Genomic DNA, 21,013 nt, shown 5'->3' with positions numbered 1-21,013 from the left:
CACCGCCACCACCAACCTCAAGTGTAATGTCTGGCAGGTGGCATGCAGCAGAATAAGCCGAGAGCATGGATGTTACTACATTCAGCTGTGTAGGCCCCAGAGCTGCAAGTCATTAATTTATGTCTGTAGCTTTGCACCGTGCTAAGTGAGACTAACATAGGTCAACCAGGAGATTATGTTACACCAGGGGCAAGACATTGACATCTCTAGCTTTTAAAGGTCACAAACAAGAACTATCGAAGGCCTGTAGAGGCAAGTAGAATGACCTTCCAGGATGGGGGTCAAGGGAGTAAAGACCCCAAGATTCAGCAAGATGCAGTGAGGTGACACAATGAGCTGAGTAGTCCAAATGGCCTCCTCATCTGAGACTCGGTGAGCAGCACATTCGCCTCTGAGTCAGTAGTTCATGGGTTCAAGTCCCACTCCAGAGACTTCAGCAAAAAGATCTCGGCTGACACTCCCAGTGCAATGCTGAAGGAGCGCTGCACTGTCGGAGGTGCCGACTTTTGGGTGAGACCTTAGACCTCGGCCCTGTCTGCTCTCTCAGGTGAACATAAATGATCTATGGTACTACCTCGAAGAGCAGGGAAGTTATCCCCGATGTCTTGGCTAATATTTATCCCTCAATCAACATCACTAAAACAGATTATCTGGTCATTACTGCACTGCTGTTTGTGAGAGCTTACGGCACGCAAATTGGCCGTCACTTTCCCTATATTACAACAATGACTACACTTCAAAAGTACTTCAATTGGCTATAAAGGGCTTTGGGATGTTGAGAGGTTGTAAATGTCATGTTTGACAAATTTGCTGGAATTCTTTGAGGGTGTAACGAACAGGGTGGATAAAGGGGAACCAGTGGATGTGGTGTATTTGGACTTACAGAAGATTTAACAAGGAGCCACATAAAAGGTTACTGCACAAGATAAAAGTTCACGGGGTTGGGGGTAATATATTAGCATGGATAGAGGATTGGCTAACGAACAGAAAACAGAGAGTTGCGATAAATGGTTCATTCTTGGGTTGGCAATCAGTAACTAGTGGGGTGCCGCAGGGATCAGTGCTGGGACCCCAACTATTTACAATCTATATTAACGACTTGGATGAAGGGACTGAGTGTAATGTAGCCAAGTTTGCTGACGATACAAAGATGGGAGAAAAAGCAATGTGTGAGGACACAAAAATCTGCAAAAGGACATAGACAGGCTAAGTGAGTGGGCAAAAATTTGGCAGATGGAGTATAATGTTGGAAAGTGTGAGGTCATGCACTTCGGCAGAAAAAAAATCAAAGAGCAAGTTATTATTTAACTGGAGAAGGATTGCAAAATGCTGCAGTACAGCAGTACTTGTGCATGAAACACAAAAGGTTAGTATGCAGGTACAGCAAGTGATCAGAAAGGCCAAGATGGATGCAGAGAAAATGTTTCCACTGATGGGAGAGACTAGAACTAGGGAGCATAATCTTAGAATAAAGGGCCACCCATTTAAACCTGAGATGAGGAGAAATTTCTTTTCTCAGAGGGTTGTAAATCTGTGGAATTCGCTGCCTCAGAGAGCTGTGGAAGCTGGGACATTGAATACATTTAAGACAGAGATAGACAGTGTCTTAACCGATAAGGGAATAAGCGGTTATGGGGAGCGAACAGGGAAGTGGAGCTGAGTCCATGATCAGATCAGCCAAGATCGTATAAAATGGCGGAGCAGGCTTGAGGGGCCATATGACCTACTCCTGCTCCTATTTCTTATGTTCTTATGTTCTTATAAATGCAAGTCCCTTTTTTACTTTCTTAACTCAAATGAGTCCAAATATTCAGGCAGCTAATGGAAAGCCAGAAGTTTGCAGCCTGAAATCTGGACAATTGCTGCCTATTGTCCCAATGTGCTATAATTCAAACCTATAAAAGCTGAAAATCCATCACCCTATCAACTGATCCACAGCCAGTGTGTGGGAGAGGAGGCACTGCTGGAAACCCTAAATATGCAGAAGATGCTTTCAGTAGAAGGAGACACAAAAGGGGATGAGGGGAAATATTTTCATCCAGAGGGTGGTGGGGGTCTGGAACTCACTGCCTGAGAAGGTGGTAAAGGCAGAAACCTTCATCGCATTTAAAAAGTACTTGGATGTGCACTTGAAGTGTCATAACCTACAAGGCTACAGACCAAGAGCTGGAAAGTGAGATTAGGTAGATAGCTCTTTGTCGGCCAACATGGATACGATGGGCTGAATGGCCTCCTTTCGTGCGGTTTGGTTAGGTTTGTTGATTTTTTTTTCTTTATTCATTCACGGGATGTGGGCATTGCTGGCAAGGCCTGCATTTATTGCCCATCTCTAATTGCCCACAACCGAATGCTTGTTAGACCATTTCAGAGGGCAGTTAAGAATCAATCACATTAATCCAAGGAGAAGGGCATTGTAGCAGGTCATGGAGCATCTGCGTAGCCCCCTGGGACTGCCCCAACGGAAGTGGAGCACCGGAGACAGCGCTACACTGCCTTTGAGGGGCGCACGGCCCAATTCCACGTCGGGGGTGGTACTTCCGGGTCGGGCAATAAAAGTCTTGGCCTCGGAAGGTTACCGCCCCCAGTCGAGGTGAGGGGCAATTTCTCCCCCTTAAAGTTCTATGGGGGGGGGGGGGGGTTGAGGGGTGGCAGTGGGGAAATACCCGAATGTGAAAGGTTGGAGAGCTAGGGTCGGGTATCTGCAGCACCGCACAGCTGCGGGTCAGTGAGCTGGTCAGGTGGGAATGAGTGTAGAGTCTTTTCAGCTGCACTTCTTAGTTTCACACCGCACTATTTGTACAGACACTGGATGGTGGCAATCGGTTAAGAAAGAGAGAGATATCGTGTTATTCCCTCACATGGTGGGAATTGGATCCCTGATGAAAACATGTTCAATTAACAATAAATTGAAATGTCTTCTGGAACAGCTGAGGACTTGAAGTTCAGGCAACACATGGATCAAAAAAGTCCCTCCCCCCCTCCCCCTGCAGCTCTGCCTGCAGCTGGGAAAGATCCCCATCGCTTCAGCCTTTTCAAGCAGCACTGCCCCCGCCCCCCAATCTTTCCTGGGAATCCCACGCATATCTTCGTTCGGAAGAAAAGCAGACCAATCCAAACTGCAGAGGGGTGCGGGGGGGGGGGGGGGCGTTGAGCAGAGAGAGAGAGAGACAGGCCGCAGGCAGTGAAAAACATCTTGAACCCTTCGAGCCCTCAGCCTAAGATAACTTGCATAACATCACTCAGGGGAATCAAGGGATAAGGAGATCACGGGAAAGTGGAGTTTGAGGTCGCTGATCAGCTACGATCTTATTGAATGGTGGAGCAGGCTCGAGGGGCCGTAGGGCCTACTCCTGCTCCTAATTCTTATGTTCTTATATAGGGTCTGTCATTCACTATAATAGATACAGGTTCTGTTATTCACTATAATATATCATCCACATAGGTAGTCCCTCAGAATCGAGGAAGACTTGTTTCCACTCCTGAAGTGAGTTTATTCGTGGCTGAACAGTCCAATACGAGAACCACAGACTCTGTCACGGGTGGGACAGATAGTCGTTGAGGGAAGGGGTGGGTGGGACTGGTTTGCCGCACGCTCTTTCCTCTGTCTGTGCTTGATTTCTGCATGCTCTCGGCGTTGAGACTCAAGGTGCTCAGTGCCTTCTCAGATGCACTTCCTCCACTTAGGGCGGTCTTGGGCCAGGGACTCCCAGGTGCCAGTGGGGATGTTGCACTTTATCAGGGAGGCTTTGAGGGTGTCCCTGTAGCATTTCCGCTGCCCACCTTTGGCTCATTTGCCATGAAGGAGCTCCGAGTAGAGCACTTGCTTTGGGAGTCTCGTGTCTGGCATGCGGACTATGTGGCTTGCCCAGCGGAGCTGATCGAGTGTGGTCAGTGCTTCAATGCTGGGGATATAAGCCTGAGTGAGGACGCTCATGTTGGTGCACCTCTCCTCCCAGGGGATTTGTCGGATCTTGCAAAGACATCGTTGGTGATATTTCTCCAACAACTTGAGGTATCTACGGGACATGGTCCATGTCTCTGAGCCATACAGGAGGGTGGGTATTACTACAGCCCTGTAGACCAAGAGCTTGGTGGCAGTTTGGTCTTCAAACACTCTTTTCCTCAGGCGACCGAAGGCTGCACTGGCACACTGCAGACGGTGTTGGATCTCATCGTCGATGCCTGCTCTTGTTGATAGGAGGTTCCTGAGATATGGGAAGTGGTCCACGGTGTCCAGGGCCGCGCCGTGGATCTTGATAACTGGGGGGACAGTGCTGTGCGGTGAGGACAGGCTGGTGAAGGACCTTTGTCCTATGGATGTTTGGCGTAAGGCCCATGCTTTCGTATGCCTCAGTAAATACGTCGACTATGTCCTGGAGTGCGCAGACGCAGGCATTGTCCGCGTACTGTAGCTCGACGACAGAGGTTAGGGTGGTCTTGTATCTGGCCTGGAGACGGCGCAGGTTGAACAGGTTCCCACTGGTTCTGTAGTTTAGTTCCACTCCAGCGGGGAGCTTGTTGACTGTGAGGTGGAGCATGGTGGCGAGAAAGATTGAGAAGAGGGTTGAGGCGATGACGCAGCCCTGTTTGACCCTGGTCCAGACGTGAATTGGGTCTGTGATGGATCTGTTGGTAAGGATCGCAGCTTGCATGTCGTCAAGGAGCAGGTGGAGGATGGTGCCGAACTTTTGGGGGCATCCGAAGCAGAGGAGGATACTCTATAGACCTTCACGGTTGACAGTGTCAAAGGCCTTTGTAAGATCGAAGAAGACCATGTTTAAGGGCTGGCGCTGTGCTATGCATTTTTCCTGTAGCTATCGCGCTGTAAAAATCATGTCCGTTGTGACCCGTAGGGGACGAAATCCGCACTGTGACTCCAGGAGGAGCTCTTCGGCCACGGGAAGAAGACGGTTGAGGTGGACACTAGCGACGACTTTCCCAGTGGCTGTTAGCAGGGAGATTTCCCTGTCGTTGCCGCAGTCAGACTTGTCCCCTTTTTTAAAGATGTTCACGATTACTGCATCTCAGAGTCCCCGGAATGCTCTCCTCCCTCCAGATGAGAGAGATGAGGTTGTGTATTCGTGCCAGCAGTGCCTGTCCGCCATACTTCAATGCCTCAGTGGGGATTCCGTCCGCACCCGTAGCCTTGTTGTTTTTGAGCTGCCTTATGGCTTTTTCTACCTCGTGCAGTGTTGGGGTCTCACTGAGGTGATGGCAGGTAGCATGCTGCGGGATGGAGTCGAGAATACTCGAGTCAAAGGCAGAATCTCGATTGAGGAGATCTTCGAAGTGCTCCTTCCAGTGGGCCCTGACTGCCTCGGTGTCCTTGATGAGTGTTTCCCCCCAGCAGTGGGGTGGGGCCTTGGGTGTTTGGCCTGTAGGTGGCTTTGACTGCGATGAAGAATCCTCGCACATCATGGTTGTCGGCCATTTGCTGTATCTTCTGTGCTTTCTTCATCCACCACCTGTTCTTTAGGTCCCGGGTTTTTTGTTGGACCTCAGCCTTGAGCCATCTGTAATGCTGTTTTGCTGTTCCCGCATTGGATTGTTGTTTAAGGCTCAGAAATGCCCTGTGCTTGCAATCTATTAGCTCTTGGATCTCCTGATCATTCTCATCAAAACAGTCCTGGTGTTTACTGGTTGAGTAACCAAGTGTCTCTTTGCAGGCACTAGTTATGGAGGCCTGGAGGGCGGACTAAGCGCTGTGGGCATTCTGCGTCTCGGGATTGTCAAGGCACACTAGGTTAGCTGTGAGGCGCTGGCTGTATAGGGCTCTCTTAGCTGGGTCCTTAAGTGCTCCGGCATTTACTTTTTTGCGGTACTCTTCTGCTGTCCCCTCCGTTTTGGAGCTATGTTGATGTCGATGATGGATCGGATTAGGCTGTGGTCCATCTAGCAGTCATTGGCACCTGTTATGACACGGGTGATGTGCACATCCTTGTGATCCCTGGCTCGTACGATGACATAGTCAAGCAGGTGCCAGTGTTTGGAGCGAGGGTGTTGCCACGAAGCCTTTTATTTGTCCTTCTGGCGGAACAAGATGTTGGTGATGACAAGTTCGTGCTTTAGACATTTTGTCAGTAGGGTACCGCTAAAGTTGGCTTTTCCTATCCCCTGTCTGCCAATCATGCCCCCCACCAGAGGTCTGTGTTCTTGCCGACCCTGGCGTTGAAGTCACCGAGGAGGATCAGTTTGTCGCCCACGGGGACGCAGGACAGGGATTTTGAGAGGTTGGAGTAAAAACCCTCTTTGGCCTCATCAGTTGCATTGAGTGTTGGGGCATACGCACTGATGACTGTGGCACACTGGTTCCGGGATAAGGTGAGTCGAAGAGTCATGAGGCGTTGGTTAGTCCCGCAGGGGGAGTCTTTGAGGCGGTCAACCAGCTTGTTTTTGATGGTGAAGCCAACTCCATGGAGGCGCCGTTCTTCTTCTGGTTTCCCTTTCCTTGTTCCTTGAGCTGGCCTTCCCCTGCCCGCCGGGCCTCGCTTAGGGCAGCGATGTCGATATCAAAGCATCTAAGTTCCCGGGCAACTATGGCGGTGCGGCGTTCCGGCCTGTCGCTGTTGGGGTTGTCCATGAGAGACCTGATGTTCCAGGTCCCGAACTTCATGTTAGAGGACTGGAAGATGCCTGTGCACGAGTCCTTTTAACGTGGAGTGGTCATTGCACACCAGCTACCACACGGGCTTAGCTGAGCAAGGTCTTGATCCAATGGCAAGGGAGTCCAAGATGACTGGAGACCAGGCACTGCTGTATGGGTCTAGTTGCCTGCGGCGAGATGTTGGCCGCTGGCTCGGCGCTGGGTAGCACCCTTGGTGGTAGGTGATCCGAGGCCTGGTTGGGGACAGGCATTGAGAGGGTCAGTGGCCCACCGGGGTTCAGGGTGGGAGGGCAGGGGGGGTCACAGCCATGGTTCTCACCATGTATTGGAAGTGTAGAAGAGGCCAGGTCGCCAGTGGGGAAGGAGAGCTCCAATCAATGCTGAAGGAGGAGGGGAGGCCAGTCGCTGACGTGGGAGAGGGGGACTCGGTACAGGCTCTGCCATTCACAATAATGTATACAGGGTCTGTGATTCATGATAATATATACAAGGTGTGTCATTCACTATAATATATACAGCGTCAGTATGTTGTTAAAACATTACATAACCAAATAAGAACCCTTCCCCTCGAATCCCTCATTCAAGTCACAGTTTATGGTACTGGTAACTTCACTACATCAGGAGGGTTTGACATCCATTGTAGACGTCCAACACTGTAAATAACTCTCAGTATAATTGTGTGTGTGCCCATGCAAACTATTGAATAAATCATGCCTGAACTGCCAATCTGTTCTCGGGATGACATTAAAGGCCTCGTTTATTGCCCATCCCTAGTTGGTGGGCCATCTGCTATAGCAATTGTTTTTAATAAAGAAATAAAAGATTTGCATTTATATAGAGCCTTTCACGACCTGAGGACGCCCCAAAGTGCTTTACAGCCAATGAGATACTTTTTGATGTGTCATCGCTGCTGTAATGTCGGAAATGCGGCAGCTCCAACAAACAGCAATCTGATCTTGACCAGATAATCTGCTTTAGTGATGTTGACTGAGGGATAAATATTGACTAGGACATCGGGGATAACTCCCCTGATCTTCTTCGCAAAAATAGTGCCGTGGGATCTTTTACATCCACCTGAGAGGGCAGACAGGGCCTCGATTTAAGGTCTCATCCGAAAGATGACACTTCCAACAGTGCAACACTCCCTCAAGCGAAGTGGGTCACTAGGGCTACTTCAGAGGACATCAAAAGTCAACCACATCTTCTTCTTCGGCAATCCCCCGGAGTTGAGGATGGCTTGCTTCCATACTAAAATTAGTTCTAAGGTGACTGATGCCAGGTCCCGAACTTCATTTTAGAGGGTGGAAGATGCCTGTGCGTGAATTCGTTTAACGTGGGGTTGCCGTTGCAAACCAGCCACCACACGGGCTTGACAGAGCAAGGTGTTGGTCCAATGGCAAAGGGATCCAAGACGTTGGAGACCAAGCTCTGTCGCATGTTCCTAGCATACGCACACACATAATCCCACTGACTCCCTCCCTCCCTCACGTCCTCTCTCCCTGGTTTTAAGAGATCGCAGTGTAGGTGAGCACATTGATCTTGGAATAGCTTGTGTACACTGGAATAAGAGGCTAGAGGTCACATGAGCATGGTGTGGTTCATAGTACGGGACTGGAGTCACATGTAGGCCAGACCAGGTAAAGGTGACAGGTCCCCTTCACTGGTGAACCAGTTGTGCTTGGTACAACAATCCGATGGTTTCCATGGTCATGTATTCCTGGTCTGACATACACACATGATTGAAATACACATTATGCACATCTGGGTTTGTCCAGCTGTTACTTTTTATAATATCCGGGCGAACAGTCTTAAATATTGCTTCTATTAAATGCAGAAATTAGTAGGGCCAAGATTCCAGTCACATGTCCAGAGAAACGGCTTGGTTTCCCGGCCTGCTGGCGATGGTTGGCTGCCATTTTAGATTTAAAGGGATATCGTTGTCTTTCAATTTGTTCTCACCACGTGGGCAATGCCACATTTATCGGCCAGCTCTCTTTGCCCAGACAACGGAATAGCTCGCTCGGCCACTTCAGCGGGCATCAAGAGACAAGCACACAGTGTGGGCTGGAATAGGCCAAACCGGGTAACGGGCGGATTCCATTCACTGAAAGGAGATTTCGGGGGAATTTGTTGGATTTTCACCACAAATCCAACAGCTTTCGTGGTTATTGCTTCTGCTGCCAACCCTCGAAAATGACTACATTTCTTGAGGCACAGTCACCAGAAAAACTACTGCAGCGCGAACATGGTTTTTCAATACGTGCAGCCAGCATGAGATGGTGGCAGCCAACAGTGTGTCCGTGAACACTGTAAAGCTACTCATTTCTGCTGACACAGACTTATGTTATATTCACGAATGCCAGCAGTCCCCGATTTCCCTCGATTATTAATTGCCAGTCACTTTGCCACCCCTAACCAAAGTCCCAGCATTCCCCGAGGCCTCTGGCACCAGTTTGTCAGCTGATTAACAACAACAGCATGCATTTCAATAGCACCTTTAACACAGTAAAATGTCCCAAGGTGACTCAGGGGCGTTATCAAATAAAATTTGGCACCCAGCTACACAAGGAGACAGTAGGATAGGTGACCAAATGCATGGTCAAAGATGTAGGTTTTAAGGAGCGTCTTAAAGGAGGAGAGAGGCAGCAAGGTTTAGGGAGGGAATTCCAGCGTTTGGGGCCTCGGCAGCTGAAGGCACGGCCACCAATAATGGAGCGGTGGAACTCAGGGATGAGTAAGAGATAGAAAGACTTGGATTTATATAGCGCCTTTCACAACCACTGGACGTCTCAAAGCACTTTACAGCCAATTAAGTACTTTTGAAGTGTAGTCACTGTTGTAATGTGGGATAGTTGGCAGCCAATTTGTGCACATCAAGTTCCCACAAACAGCCATGTGATAATGACCAAATAATCTGGTTTTTTTTGTTATGTTGATTGAGGGATAAATATTGGCCAAGACACCGGGGATAACGCCCCTGCTCTTCTTCGAAAAAATAGTGCCGTGGGATCTTTTACATCTACCTGAGAGAGCAGACGGGGCCTTAGTTTAGCGTCTCATCCAAAAGTGCAGCACTTCCTAGGTGTGTGAATTGGAGCAACGCAGAGATCTCAGAGGGTTATAGGGCCGGAAGAGTCACTTTAGTTTCAACCAGAAGTGTGTGTGTGTGTGTGTGTGTGTGTGTGAGAGAAGTGTTGGCGCTCTGCCATTGTGGTGTGGAAAATCACAAAATGTCTTTCTAGTCAACACATACTCTGCCCACCTGGTTGTTCAAAATTAGAGGCTTAAGCAGATTGAAAGAGCAGTGAGCAGACTGCTGCCGACAGCTTTGTGATGGGCATGAATAGTGGGCGGCAGTGAATGGGAAATAGTCCAACTTCCTAACACCACTGGAATGTACTCCATGCCCAGCCCAAAAAAGACATTTTAAATTGACAGATATTCGTCATGGTTTTCAGGTGTAATTACAGTTTATAATTAGGCCTGGAAAGGCCCGGGGGCCAAGTTACTTTCTAGCTTTGATTGAGCTTGTCAGCCCATGAGTTATATTAACCTGTTACACGTCCCCTCCACTCTCATCCCACCTTCCCCCACTTTGCCCCCGCTCCCTATTCCACTGCCCACCACCCCTGCAAGCACCCCTCTTTCACTGATTTCTTGACGGATGTTTTTCCCCACTCAACTGACTCACACCTCATCCGTGCAAAAAGCTGCATCATGTTCCTCGCTCACGCAGTTCAAGACTCCCGATGGGATGCTCACTCTCCTCTTTCACACCAAACTCTCCCGTCCTCGATAATCCTCGACCCTCTCTTGTTGAGTGCAATTCCATTCAAGACTTAAAAAAAAAATTAATTCATGGGTGTGGGTTTCGCTGGCAAAGCCAGCATTTATTGCCCATCCCTAATTACCCTTGGTGAGGTGGTGCGGTGCCACCTTCTGAAAAACTGAGTGACATAAGAGCTTAAGAAATAGGAGCAGGAGTAGGCCATACAGCCCCTCGAGCCTGCTCCGCCATTTAATATGATCATAGCTGATCCGATCATGGACTCAAGTCCACTTCCCTGCCCGTTCCCCATAACCCCTTATTCCCTTATCGGTTAAGAAACTGTCTATCTCGGTCTTAAATTTATTCAATATCCCAGCTTCCACAGCTCTCTGGGTCAGAGAATTCCACAGATTTACAACCCTCTGAGAGAAGAAATTCCTCCTCATCTCAGTTTTAAATGGACAGACCTTTATTCTAAGATTATGCCCCCTAGTTCTAGTCTCCCCTATCAGTGGAAACATCCTCTCTGCATCCACCTTGTCAAGCCCCCTCATAATCTTATACGTTTTGATAAGATCATCTCTCATTATTCTGAATTCCAATGAGTAGAGGCCCAACCTACTCAACCTTTCCTCATAAGTCAACTCCCTCATCTCCGGAATCAACCTAGTGAACCTTCTCTGAACTGCCTCCAAAGCAAGTATATCCTTTCTTAAATATGGGAACCAAAACTGTATGAAGTATTCTACGTGTGGCTTCACCAATACTCTGTATAACTGCAGCAAGACTTCCCTGCTATTATACTCCATCCCCTTTGCAATAAAGGCCAAGATTCCATTGGCCTTCCTGATCACTTGCTGTACCTGCATACTAACCTTTTGTGTTTCATGCACAAGTACCCCCAGGTCCCGCTGAACTGCAGCACTTTGCAAATTTTCTCCATTTAAATAATAACTTGCTCTTTGATTTTTTTTTCTGCCAAATGCATAACCTCACACTTTCCAACATTATACTCCATCTGCCAAATTTTTGTCCACTCACTTAACCTGTCTATGTCCTTTTGCAGCTTTTCCTCCCATCTTTGTATCGTCAGCAAACTTGGCTACATTACACTTGGTCCCTTCATCCAAGTCATTAATATAGATTGTAAATAGTTGGGGTCCCAGCACTGATCCCTGCGGCATCCCACTAGTTACTGGTTGCCAACCAGAGAAGGAACCATTTATCTCTGTTTTCTGTTGGTTAGCCAATCCTCAATCCATGCTAATTACTGTGACTTGCTGGGCTACTTCAGTGGGCAGTTAATAATCAGGCACATTGCTGTGGGTCTGGAGTCACATTTAAGCCAGACCCCAGGTAAGGTTGGCAGATTTCCTTCCCTAAAGGACATCAGTGAACCACATGGGTTTTTATGGTCACCATTACTGATACTAGCTTCAACATCGCTTTCTTATCTGGGGGGGCATTTCGAATACCATTCTCACGTAATCGTGGACAACATACAAGAACGAGCTTATTGTGTGCTAAGATAGTCGCTGTCACCTATAGCCTCCAAACTGTCTGCCTGTCAAGTCTCTCTCTCTCTCTCCTTTTCATCACAACCTTTTTTGTGTCACTGTGTCGCATTGATACTAGTCAATAATCCTCAGTACTTTCCTCTCTTATTTCTTCATCGCTTCAAACATACCTTACATACTTTGCCTCCTCCCTGCCTTATGATGATAGATTGAGCAGACTGGGTCTTTACTCGTTGGAGTTCAGAAGGATGAGGGGTGATCTTATAGAAACATTTAAAATAATGAAAGGGATAGACAAAATAGAGGCAGAGAGGTTGTTTCCACTGGTCGGGGAGACTAGAACTAGGGGGCACAGCCTCCAAAAACGGGGGAGCCAATTTAAAACCGAGTTGAGAAGGAATTTCTTCTCCCTTAGGGTTGTGAATCTGAGGAATTCTCTGCCCAAGAAAGCAGCTGAGACTAGCTCATTGAATGTATTCAAATTACAGATAGATAGATTTTTAACCAATAAGGGAATTAAGGGTTACGGGGAGTGGGCAGGTAAGTGGAGCTGAGTCCGCGGCCAGATCAGCCATGATCTTGTTGAATGGCGGAGCAGGCTCGAGGGGCTAGATGGCCTACTCCTGTTCCTAATTCTTATGTTCTTATGTTCTACATCCTCCCCATCTTCTACTCCAATTCATTTTCTCACAAAGCTTCAAAACAGTGGTGACAGGGTGGATGCTGGGAGGTTGTTTCCCCTGGCTGAGGAGTCTACAACCAGGGGCACAGTCTCAGGATAAGGGGTTGGCCATTGAGGAGAAATGTTTTCACTTATGAATCTTTAAAATTCTCTGCCCCAGAGAGCTATGCATGCTCAGTCGTTGAGTATATTCAAGACAGAGATTAATAGATTTTTGGATAATAAGGAAACCAAGTGAAGTGGGGATAGTGCAGGAAAGTAGAGTTGGAGTTGGAGTTGGAGGTAGAAGACCAGCCATGATCTCATTGAATGGCGGAGCAGGTTCAAAAGGGCCGAATGGCCTACTCCTAATTCTTATGTTCTTATATAATCCTTACCCCCTCCCATCAGTTTTTGTCTACAATTGGCAAGCTTCGAATACCCAAGTTTAACATCACTACTTGATTTAACATCCCAACTTCTGTCTGAGGCTGAACCAGACTGTTCACAACCTTGGTGTCAGATTTGACCCTGAAATGAGCTTTTGACCACATATCCGCAGCAGAACTAAGACTACCTATTTCCACCTCCATAACATTGCCCGTTTTCACACTTACCTCAGCACATCCGCTGCTGAAGCCCTCATCCATGCCTTTGTTACCTCTAGACTTGACTATTCCAACGCACTCCTGGCTGGCCTCCCACATTCTACCCTACATAAACTAGAGATGATCCAAAACTCGGCTGCCCATGTCCTAACTCACACCTAGTCCCACTCAGCCATCATCCCTGTGCTCGCTGACCTACATTGGCTTCTGGTTGAGCAACACCTCGATTTCAAAATTCTCATCCTAGTTTTCAAATTCCTCATGGCCTCACCCCTCCCCATCTCTGTAATCTCCTCCAGCCCCAAAACCCTCCGAGAAGTCTGCGCTCCTCTAAATTTTCCCTCTTGAGTATTCCTGATTGTAATCACTTAACCATCGGTGGCCGTGCCTTCTGTTGCCTCGGCCCCAAGCTCTGGAACTCGCTCACTAAATCTCTCCGCCTCTCTACCTCTCTTTCCTCCTTCAAGACGCTCCTTAAAACCTACCTCTTTGACCAAGCTTTTGGTCTCCTGTGGCTAATTTCTACTTATGCGGCTCGGTGTCAAATGTTTTATCGCATAGTACTCCTGTGAAGCGCCTTGGGACGTTTCACTATGTTAAAGGCGCTATATAAATATAACTTGTTGTTGATTTACATTGTCTTTTCAATCTTAGTGTTTAAAATTCTCATCCTTGTTTTCAAATCCCTTCCCGGCCTCGCACCTCCCTATCTCTGTAATCTCCTACAACCCTCTGAGATCTCTGCGCTCCTCCAATTCTGACCTCTTGCGCATTCCTGATTTTCATCACTCCACCATTGGTGGCCGTGCCTTCAGCGGCCTGGGCCCTAAGCTCTGAAATTCCCTCCCTAAACCTTTTCGCCTCTCTACCGCTCTCTCCTCTTTTACGATGTTCCTTAAAGGCTATCTCTTTGACCAAGCTTTTGGTCACCTTTCCTGATATTGCCTTGTGTGGCTCCGTGTCAAATATTGTTTGATAATCGCTCCTGTGAAGCACCCTGGGATGTTTTACTGCGTTAAAAGGCGCTATATAAATGCAAGTTGTTGTTGTTGGTGTCCGACAGCACGAGCCTTGACCCTTCACCTAGGTTTCTCAATTTGGGAAAAAATCCTCCCAGTAACCATTAGCAACAAGGAATGGTGAGCAGCCAAATGTTGAGGAAATGTTAAGACCTTTCCACAGTCCTTATCAGAACTCAAGCATGGCACAATGCAACCAGAAAGTTCTGGAAACTATCCTCAGTGAGGCAGCAGTTAGAACGGCAAACAAACGAAACTTCCTTTCCTAGTTGTGCAGCAAAACATGTCTCATACCCTCCGTGATAACACAGTCACAACACTCTCTTCAACTGTTAGAAATACGTTCTTAACTCACACCAAGTCCCGTTCACCCATCAGCCCTGTGCTCGCTGACCTACACTGGCTCCCGGTTAAGCAACGCCTCAATTTCAAAATTTTCAGATCCCTCCATGGCCTCACTCCTCCTTATCTCTGTAATCTTCTCCAGCCCCACAACCCCCCCGCCCCCCCCACCCAGAGATGTCTGCGCTCCTCTGATTCTGTCCTCCTGAGCATCCCTGATTATAATCGCTCAATCATTGGTGGCTATGCCTTCTGTTGCCTCGGCCCCAAGCTCCGAACTCCCTGCCTAAACCTCTCTGCCTCACTACCTCTTTTTCCTCCTTCAAATTGCACGTTGAAACATACCTCTTTGACATAATTATGCAGCTCGGTGTCAAATTTTTATTGCATAATACTCCCGTGAAGTGCCTTGGGACATTTCACTACATTAAAAGGCGTTATATAAATACAAGTTGTTGTTGTTAACACTTGGTTGATCTTTTTGGGTATATACTACGCGTGCAACAAATTGAGAAAGTGGAGCTGTTGGTGTGGAGGAATGGCTGTGGGGATGGTGCGGGGGAGAAGGGGGGAGGTGTCCTTTCCAAGCGGGGCACAAAAGACCGCTAGCTGTTGGCGGTAACCACAGGCTGTCGATCAAACGGTGCGTCGAGACAATCCGAAGCGGCCGTACTCACGTGCAAATCCTTGCCTGCCCAGTTGCACTCTTCCCTCCACTCCACAGGAGCTGGCCAGTAAATCTGCAAGATAAGACAACCACGGTGAGCTCAAATGAAGCGGCAGCATGTCGGTATGTCAGGTCATGAACCCTCGTGTCAGGGTCCATGGCCCAAGGTTAGAAACAGTAGCCTGCGCGATTAGACAAAGCCATTTCAGAATCATAGGACGACTCTGGCAGCAGAAAGTTAACCCTCCAATTCCTGCAGGGTCCTTCACGTGCACCAATAAAATGCATTAATTCTCTCACATCCGGCACGATGTTGTGTGTGCATGTCTCGCTGGCAACTTCAATCCCTGCTTAGTACAGACAAGGTATTAGCAACTGAATCATATCTGCTACTGTATAGCTCACATGTGTTATATGTTTCAGTGCTGTCACATGCACCTATACCCTGTAAACTAGGTAAGAACATTAGCAGTAGAATATTCAATCCCTCAAACCCATATAGCCTTGAGATAAAGAGGCACATTTTAACCTCACCATGCTATAGGAGTCTATATATATGAGCGGAACAAGCAATTAGAACAGGAGTAGGCCCTATGGCCCCTGGAGCCTGCTCCGCCATTCAATATCATGGCTGATCACCGACTCAACTCCACTTTCCCGCCCGATCTCCATATCCCTTGATTCCCCTAGACTCCAAAAATCTATCTATCTCAGCCTTGAATATATTCAGAGACTCAGCATCCACAGCCCTCTGGAGTAGAGAATTCCAAAGATTCACAACCCTCTGAGTGAAGAAATTCCTCCTCATCTCGGTCTTAAATGGCCTTCCCCTTATCCTGCGACTGTGCCCCGAGTTCTAGACAGTCCAGCCAGGGGAAACAGCCACTCAGCATCTACCCTGTCAATCCCCTTCAGAATCTTGCATGTCTCAATGCAATCACCTCATTCTTCTAAACTCCAGAGAGTACAGGCCCATTCTACACAATCTCTCCTCATAGGGCAGCTCTCTCATTCCAGGAATCAATCCAGCAAACCTCCATTGCACTGCTTCTAAGGCAAGTATATCCTTCCTTAGGTAAGGAGACCAAAACTGTGCACAGTCCTCCAGGTGTGGTCTCACCAAGGCCCTGTACAATTGTAGCAAGACTTCCTTATTGTTATTCGCCAATTGAGGAAGTAGCATTTGCCCAGTAGCTCTGGTCTCCTGTATGAAGGGCCTGGGCCTCTGGTAAGAAGGGTACGGGTTCCCTGTCCAAAGAACGAGGAGCTCCTATCTGATGAATGGGCAATATCTGCACCGAGGCTGGTTTTCACATGGAGGGGGTGGGGCCGGAGAGAGAGGGGGTACATGACTAACAAAACATGGTCTTGTGCACTGGGATCATTAAATGAAAGAAAAGACTTGCATTTATATAGGACCTTTCACAACCTCAGGGCACCCAAAAGTGCTTCAGGGCCATTGAAGTACTTTTGGAGTATAATCACTGTTGTAATGTAGGAAACGTGACAGGCAATTTGCGCACAGCAAGCTCCCACAAACAGTAATGTGATAGATGACCGGATAAAACTTTTTAGTGATGTTAATTGAGGGATACATGATATCTAAGAGACTGGGGATACCACCGCCACTCTTCGTCGAAGTATTGGCCATGGAATCTTTTGCGTCCACCTGAGAGGGCAGGCGGGGCGTCGGTTTTAACATCTCGTCCAAAAGACGGCACCTCTGACAGTGCAGCACTACACTGGGGTGTCAGCTTAGATTTTTGTGCTCAAGTCCCTGGAGTGGACCTTGAACCCACAGCCTTCTGACTCCGAGGCGAGGGTGATACCCACTGAGCCAAGGATTAGGTCAGAAAACATTGCTAAATCCACTCAATGCTGGGTTAATCAGTCATTACAATGGGATGGGAACCAAAGCGCACTCAACAGCATTACATAATAAACCCAGGAGACCGCATTAATGCACAACACATCTTCCACAGTGGAGCAGTGGTGGTGAAGGGAATCAATGAAATGCCTACTGGCAAGGCTAAGGATCGCAGAACAATTACTGGCACAAAGTTGAAATTGGCAGCAAATTTGCTCTTTGAAAGTTTGCTCTGATCTTTTCTGTCAAAATACATGATGTCACGGTCAACAAGAGCAGCCATCTGGATGACGAATGCAGTGAATGCTTGAACAGGTTTGCTGGCACTGAAACGAGCTACCCCCCACTGTCCTCCCTATCCTCGTCGGCCTGCCCTCCAATGGACTATAATTCACCCTCGAGACTGCTCACAGTAGTGTACTATAGGCTGGTGAGATCAGACTAGATTGACAATCCCCATTAGGCAGTGAGCTAGACCTTAATATATATTAATGATTTAGACAAAGCAATTGAATGTAATATCTTCAAGTTTGCAGATGACACTAAGCTGTGAGGAGGATGCTAAGAGGCTGCAGGTTAGGTGAATGGGCAAATGCATGGCAGATGCAGTATAATGTGGATAAGCGTGAGGTTATCCACTTTGGTGGCAAAAACAGGAAGGCAGAATATTATCTGAATGGTGACAGATTAATAAAAGGGGATGTGCAACAAGACCTGGGTGTCATGGTACATCAGTCATTGAAAGTAGGCATGGAGGTACAGCAGGCAGTTAAGAAAGTAAATGGCATATTGGCCTTCATAGCGAGAGGATTTGAGTATAGGAGCAGGGAGGTCTTGCTGCAGTTGTACAGGACCTTGGTGAGACCACACCTTGAGTATTGTGTACAGTTTTTGTCTCCTAATCTGAGGAAGGACATTCTTGCTATTGAGGGAGTGCAGCAAAGGTTCACCAGACTGATTCCCGGGATGGCAGGGCTGACATATGAAGAAAGACTGGATTGACTAGGCTTATATTCACTGGAATTTTGAAAAATGAGAGGGGATCTCATAGAAGCATATAAAATTCTGACGGGATTGGACAGGTTAGATGCAGGAAGAATGTTCCCGATGTTGGGGAAGTCCAGAACCAGGGGTCACAGCCTGAGGATAAACGGTAAACCATTTAGGACCAAGATGAGGAGAAACCTTTTCACCCAGAGAATTGTGAACCTATGGAATTCTCTACCACAGGAAGTTGTTGAGCCCAGTTCATTGGATATAGTCCAAAGGGAGTTAGATGTGGCCCTTACAACTAAAGGGATCGGGCGTATGGAGAGAAGGCAGGTGTGGGATACTGAAGTTGCATGATCAGCCATGATCATATTGAATGGTGGTGCAGGCTCGAAGGGCTGAATGGCCTGCTTCTGCACCTATTTTCTATGTTTCTATGTTAAGGGTGATAGTGTCAGTCATAGCTCAATGGGTAGCACCCTCACTTCTGAGTCAGAAGGTTGTGGGTTCAAGTCCCATTCCAGAGACATTTGAGCACAAATTCTAAGCTAACACTCCAGTGCAACGCTGAGGGAGCACTGCACTGTTGGAGGTGGCGTCTTTTGCATGAAATATTAAAACCGAAGCCCTGTCTGCTCTCTCTGGTGGATGCAAAAGATTCCATGGCACTGTTCCGAAGAAGAGCAAGGGGAGTTATCCTAGTGTCCTGGCCAATATTGATCCCTCAACCAGCATCACGAAAAAAACAGATTATCTGGTCATTACCACATTGCTGTTTTTGGGAGCTTGCTGTGCTCAAATGGGCTGCCCTGTTTCCTTCATTATGACAGTGACTATACATCAAAACATACTTCAGAAAGTTGTTGAGGCCAATTCACTAAATATATTCAAAAAGGAGTTAGATGAAGTCCTTACTACTAGGGGGATCAAGGGGTATGGCGAGAAAGCAGGAATGGGGTACTGAAGTTGCATGTTCAGCCATGAACTCATTGAATGGTGGTGCAGGCTCGAAGGACCGAATGGCCTACTCCTGCACCTATTTTCTATGTCTATGTTAAATTGGTCGTAAAATGCTTTGGGACATCCTGAGGCCGTGAAAGGCGCTATATAAATGCAAGTCTTTCTATTGGGGTGAATGTTCACTTCTGCAGCTGGTCAGGTGAAGGGCAATGGCGTATCTGCTGCCCGTTTTACACGGCACCATTTCCATTGATGTCAATAGAAATTAAAATTGAGCGGGGTGTCAAACATCGGCGATCAAATTGCTTGTTTTCCGCTCGATGCTGCACGTGAAAGTCCACCCCAGTGTGAGCAGGCGTGTCCCTCCCAGTGATAATCCAGTAAAGTTTAATCCTATGGCTCGAGACCGTGGCTGGCCAGAGAGGAATTTCCCCAGATTTTTTTTCCTCAATTGGCCTGGGTTTTTAATCTGGTTTTTGCCTCTCCCAGGAGATCACATGGCTCCGGGTGGGGTGGAATATAGAATGTTTCGGTGCAAGGGGCGGACTGGTTGGGCTGGATGCTCTTTACCTTTCCACCATTGTTCATTGTTCATAGGTTTATATGTAACCTTCAGTGCTGTTGACTGAGGGCCGTGCGGCTCTTTGTCGACCGGTGCGGACACGATGGGCCGAAATGGCCTCCTTCTGCGCTGTAAATTTCTATGTTTCTATGTTTGCATGCATGTGTGCCCCTGTGAATGTATGCCCGCATGGACAAGCACCCATCAGTGCGGTTGTGCATGGGTGTGCATGAATGCACTTGATAGACTGATACTGATAACTACCGCCCCACCTCCAACCTTCCTTTCCTCTCCATAAACATGTTGCTGCTTCCCAAATTCATACCCATCGTTCCCATCAGCTTTCCACTCTGGCACAGCACAGAAAAGGTCACAACCAAAGTCACAAATGACCTCCCCTCCCAACTATGACCATGTCACATTATCCCTCCTCCATCCCTCTGCAGCCTTTAACATGGTCAACCATCATCTTCCTCCAGCACCTCTCATCCACTGCCCAGCTCAGTGGCACTGTCCTCACTTGGTTCTACTCTGACCTATCCGATCATCGCCAAAGCTTCTCTTCCTGCCCCATCATCGTCACTACGAGAGTCCCCCAAGGATCTATCTTTGTCCTCCTCTTCCTCAACTACACGCTGCCCCTCGACAATAACATCTCCAGACCAGAGGTCAGCTTCCACGTGTACGCTGACCCCATCCAGCTCGACCCCTCCACCACCTCTCTCAACCCCTCCACCACCTCTGAATTGTCAGACTGCTTGTCGAGCATCCAATTTTGGATGAGTGACAATTTTCTCCAGTAAAGCATTGGGAAGACTGAAGGTATCATTTTCGGCACCCACTACAAACACCGTTCCCTTTGCGATACATCCCATCACCCTCGCCAGCCACGGTCTCGAGCCGAACCGAACTGTGAGCAGCTATCTGCATTCGAGCTGAGTTTCCGACCCCATGTCCTCAAAGACAGCTGGCTTCAACCTCTGTGACATCACCCACTTCTGCTGCTGCTGCCTCAGCCCATCTGCTGCTGAAACCCTCATCCATGTCTTTGAATAACCTCAATGACTAATGTCTCCAAGTTACAGGTCAAGAAACAAACCGTCATAAGAAACATAAGAAATAAGAACATAAGAACATAAGAAATAGGAGCAGGAGTTGGCCATACGGCCCCTCGAGCCTGTTCCGCCATTCAATAAAATCATGGCTGATCTGATCATGGACTCAGGTCCACTTCCCTGCCCGCTCCCCATAACCCCTTATTCCCTTATCAGTTAAGAAACTGTCTAAATCCGTCTTAAATGTATTCAATGATCCAGCTTCCACAGCTCTCTGAGGCAGCGAATTCCACAGATTCACAACCCTCTGAGAGAAGAAATTTCTCCTCATCTCAGTTTTAAATGGACAGCCCCTTATTCCAAGATTATGCTCTCTCGTTCTAGGAACAGGA

General features: G+C 47.8%; 1 protein-coding gene across 3 annotated transcripts in view; it reads right to left on the bottom strand.

The window, feature by feature from the left end:
* Positions 1 to 21,013, bottom strand: part of sema3b (sema domain, immunoglobulin domain (Ig), short basic domain, secreted, (semaphorin) 3B) — a 393,889-nt gene that overhangs the window by 105,760 nt on the left and 267,116 nt on the right. For all 3 annotated transcript variants that reach the window (XM_070895588.1, XM_070895586.1, XM_070895587.1), the window contains exon 4: positions 15,198 to 15,260. In XM_070895588.1, coding sequence (XP_070751689.1) covers positions 15,198 to 15,260 — 63 coding nt within the window. The remainder of the gene's footprint in view (positions 1 to 15,197; positions 15,261 to 21,013) is intronic.

Source organism: Pristiophorus japonicus, chromosome 12 (genome assembly GCF_044704955.1).
Source record: "Pristiophorus japonicus isolate sPriJap1 chromosome 12, sPriJap1.hap1, whole genome shotgun sequence".
Lineage (NCBI taxonomy): Eukaryota > Metazoa > Chordata > Chondrichthyes > Pristiophoridae > Pristiophorus > Pristiophorus japonicus.
This window is presented reverse-complemented; position numbering and strand designations above follow the sequence as displayed.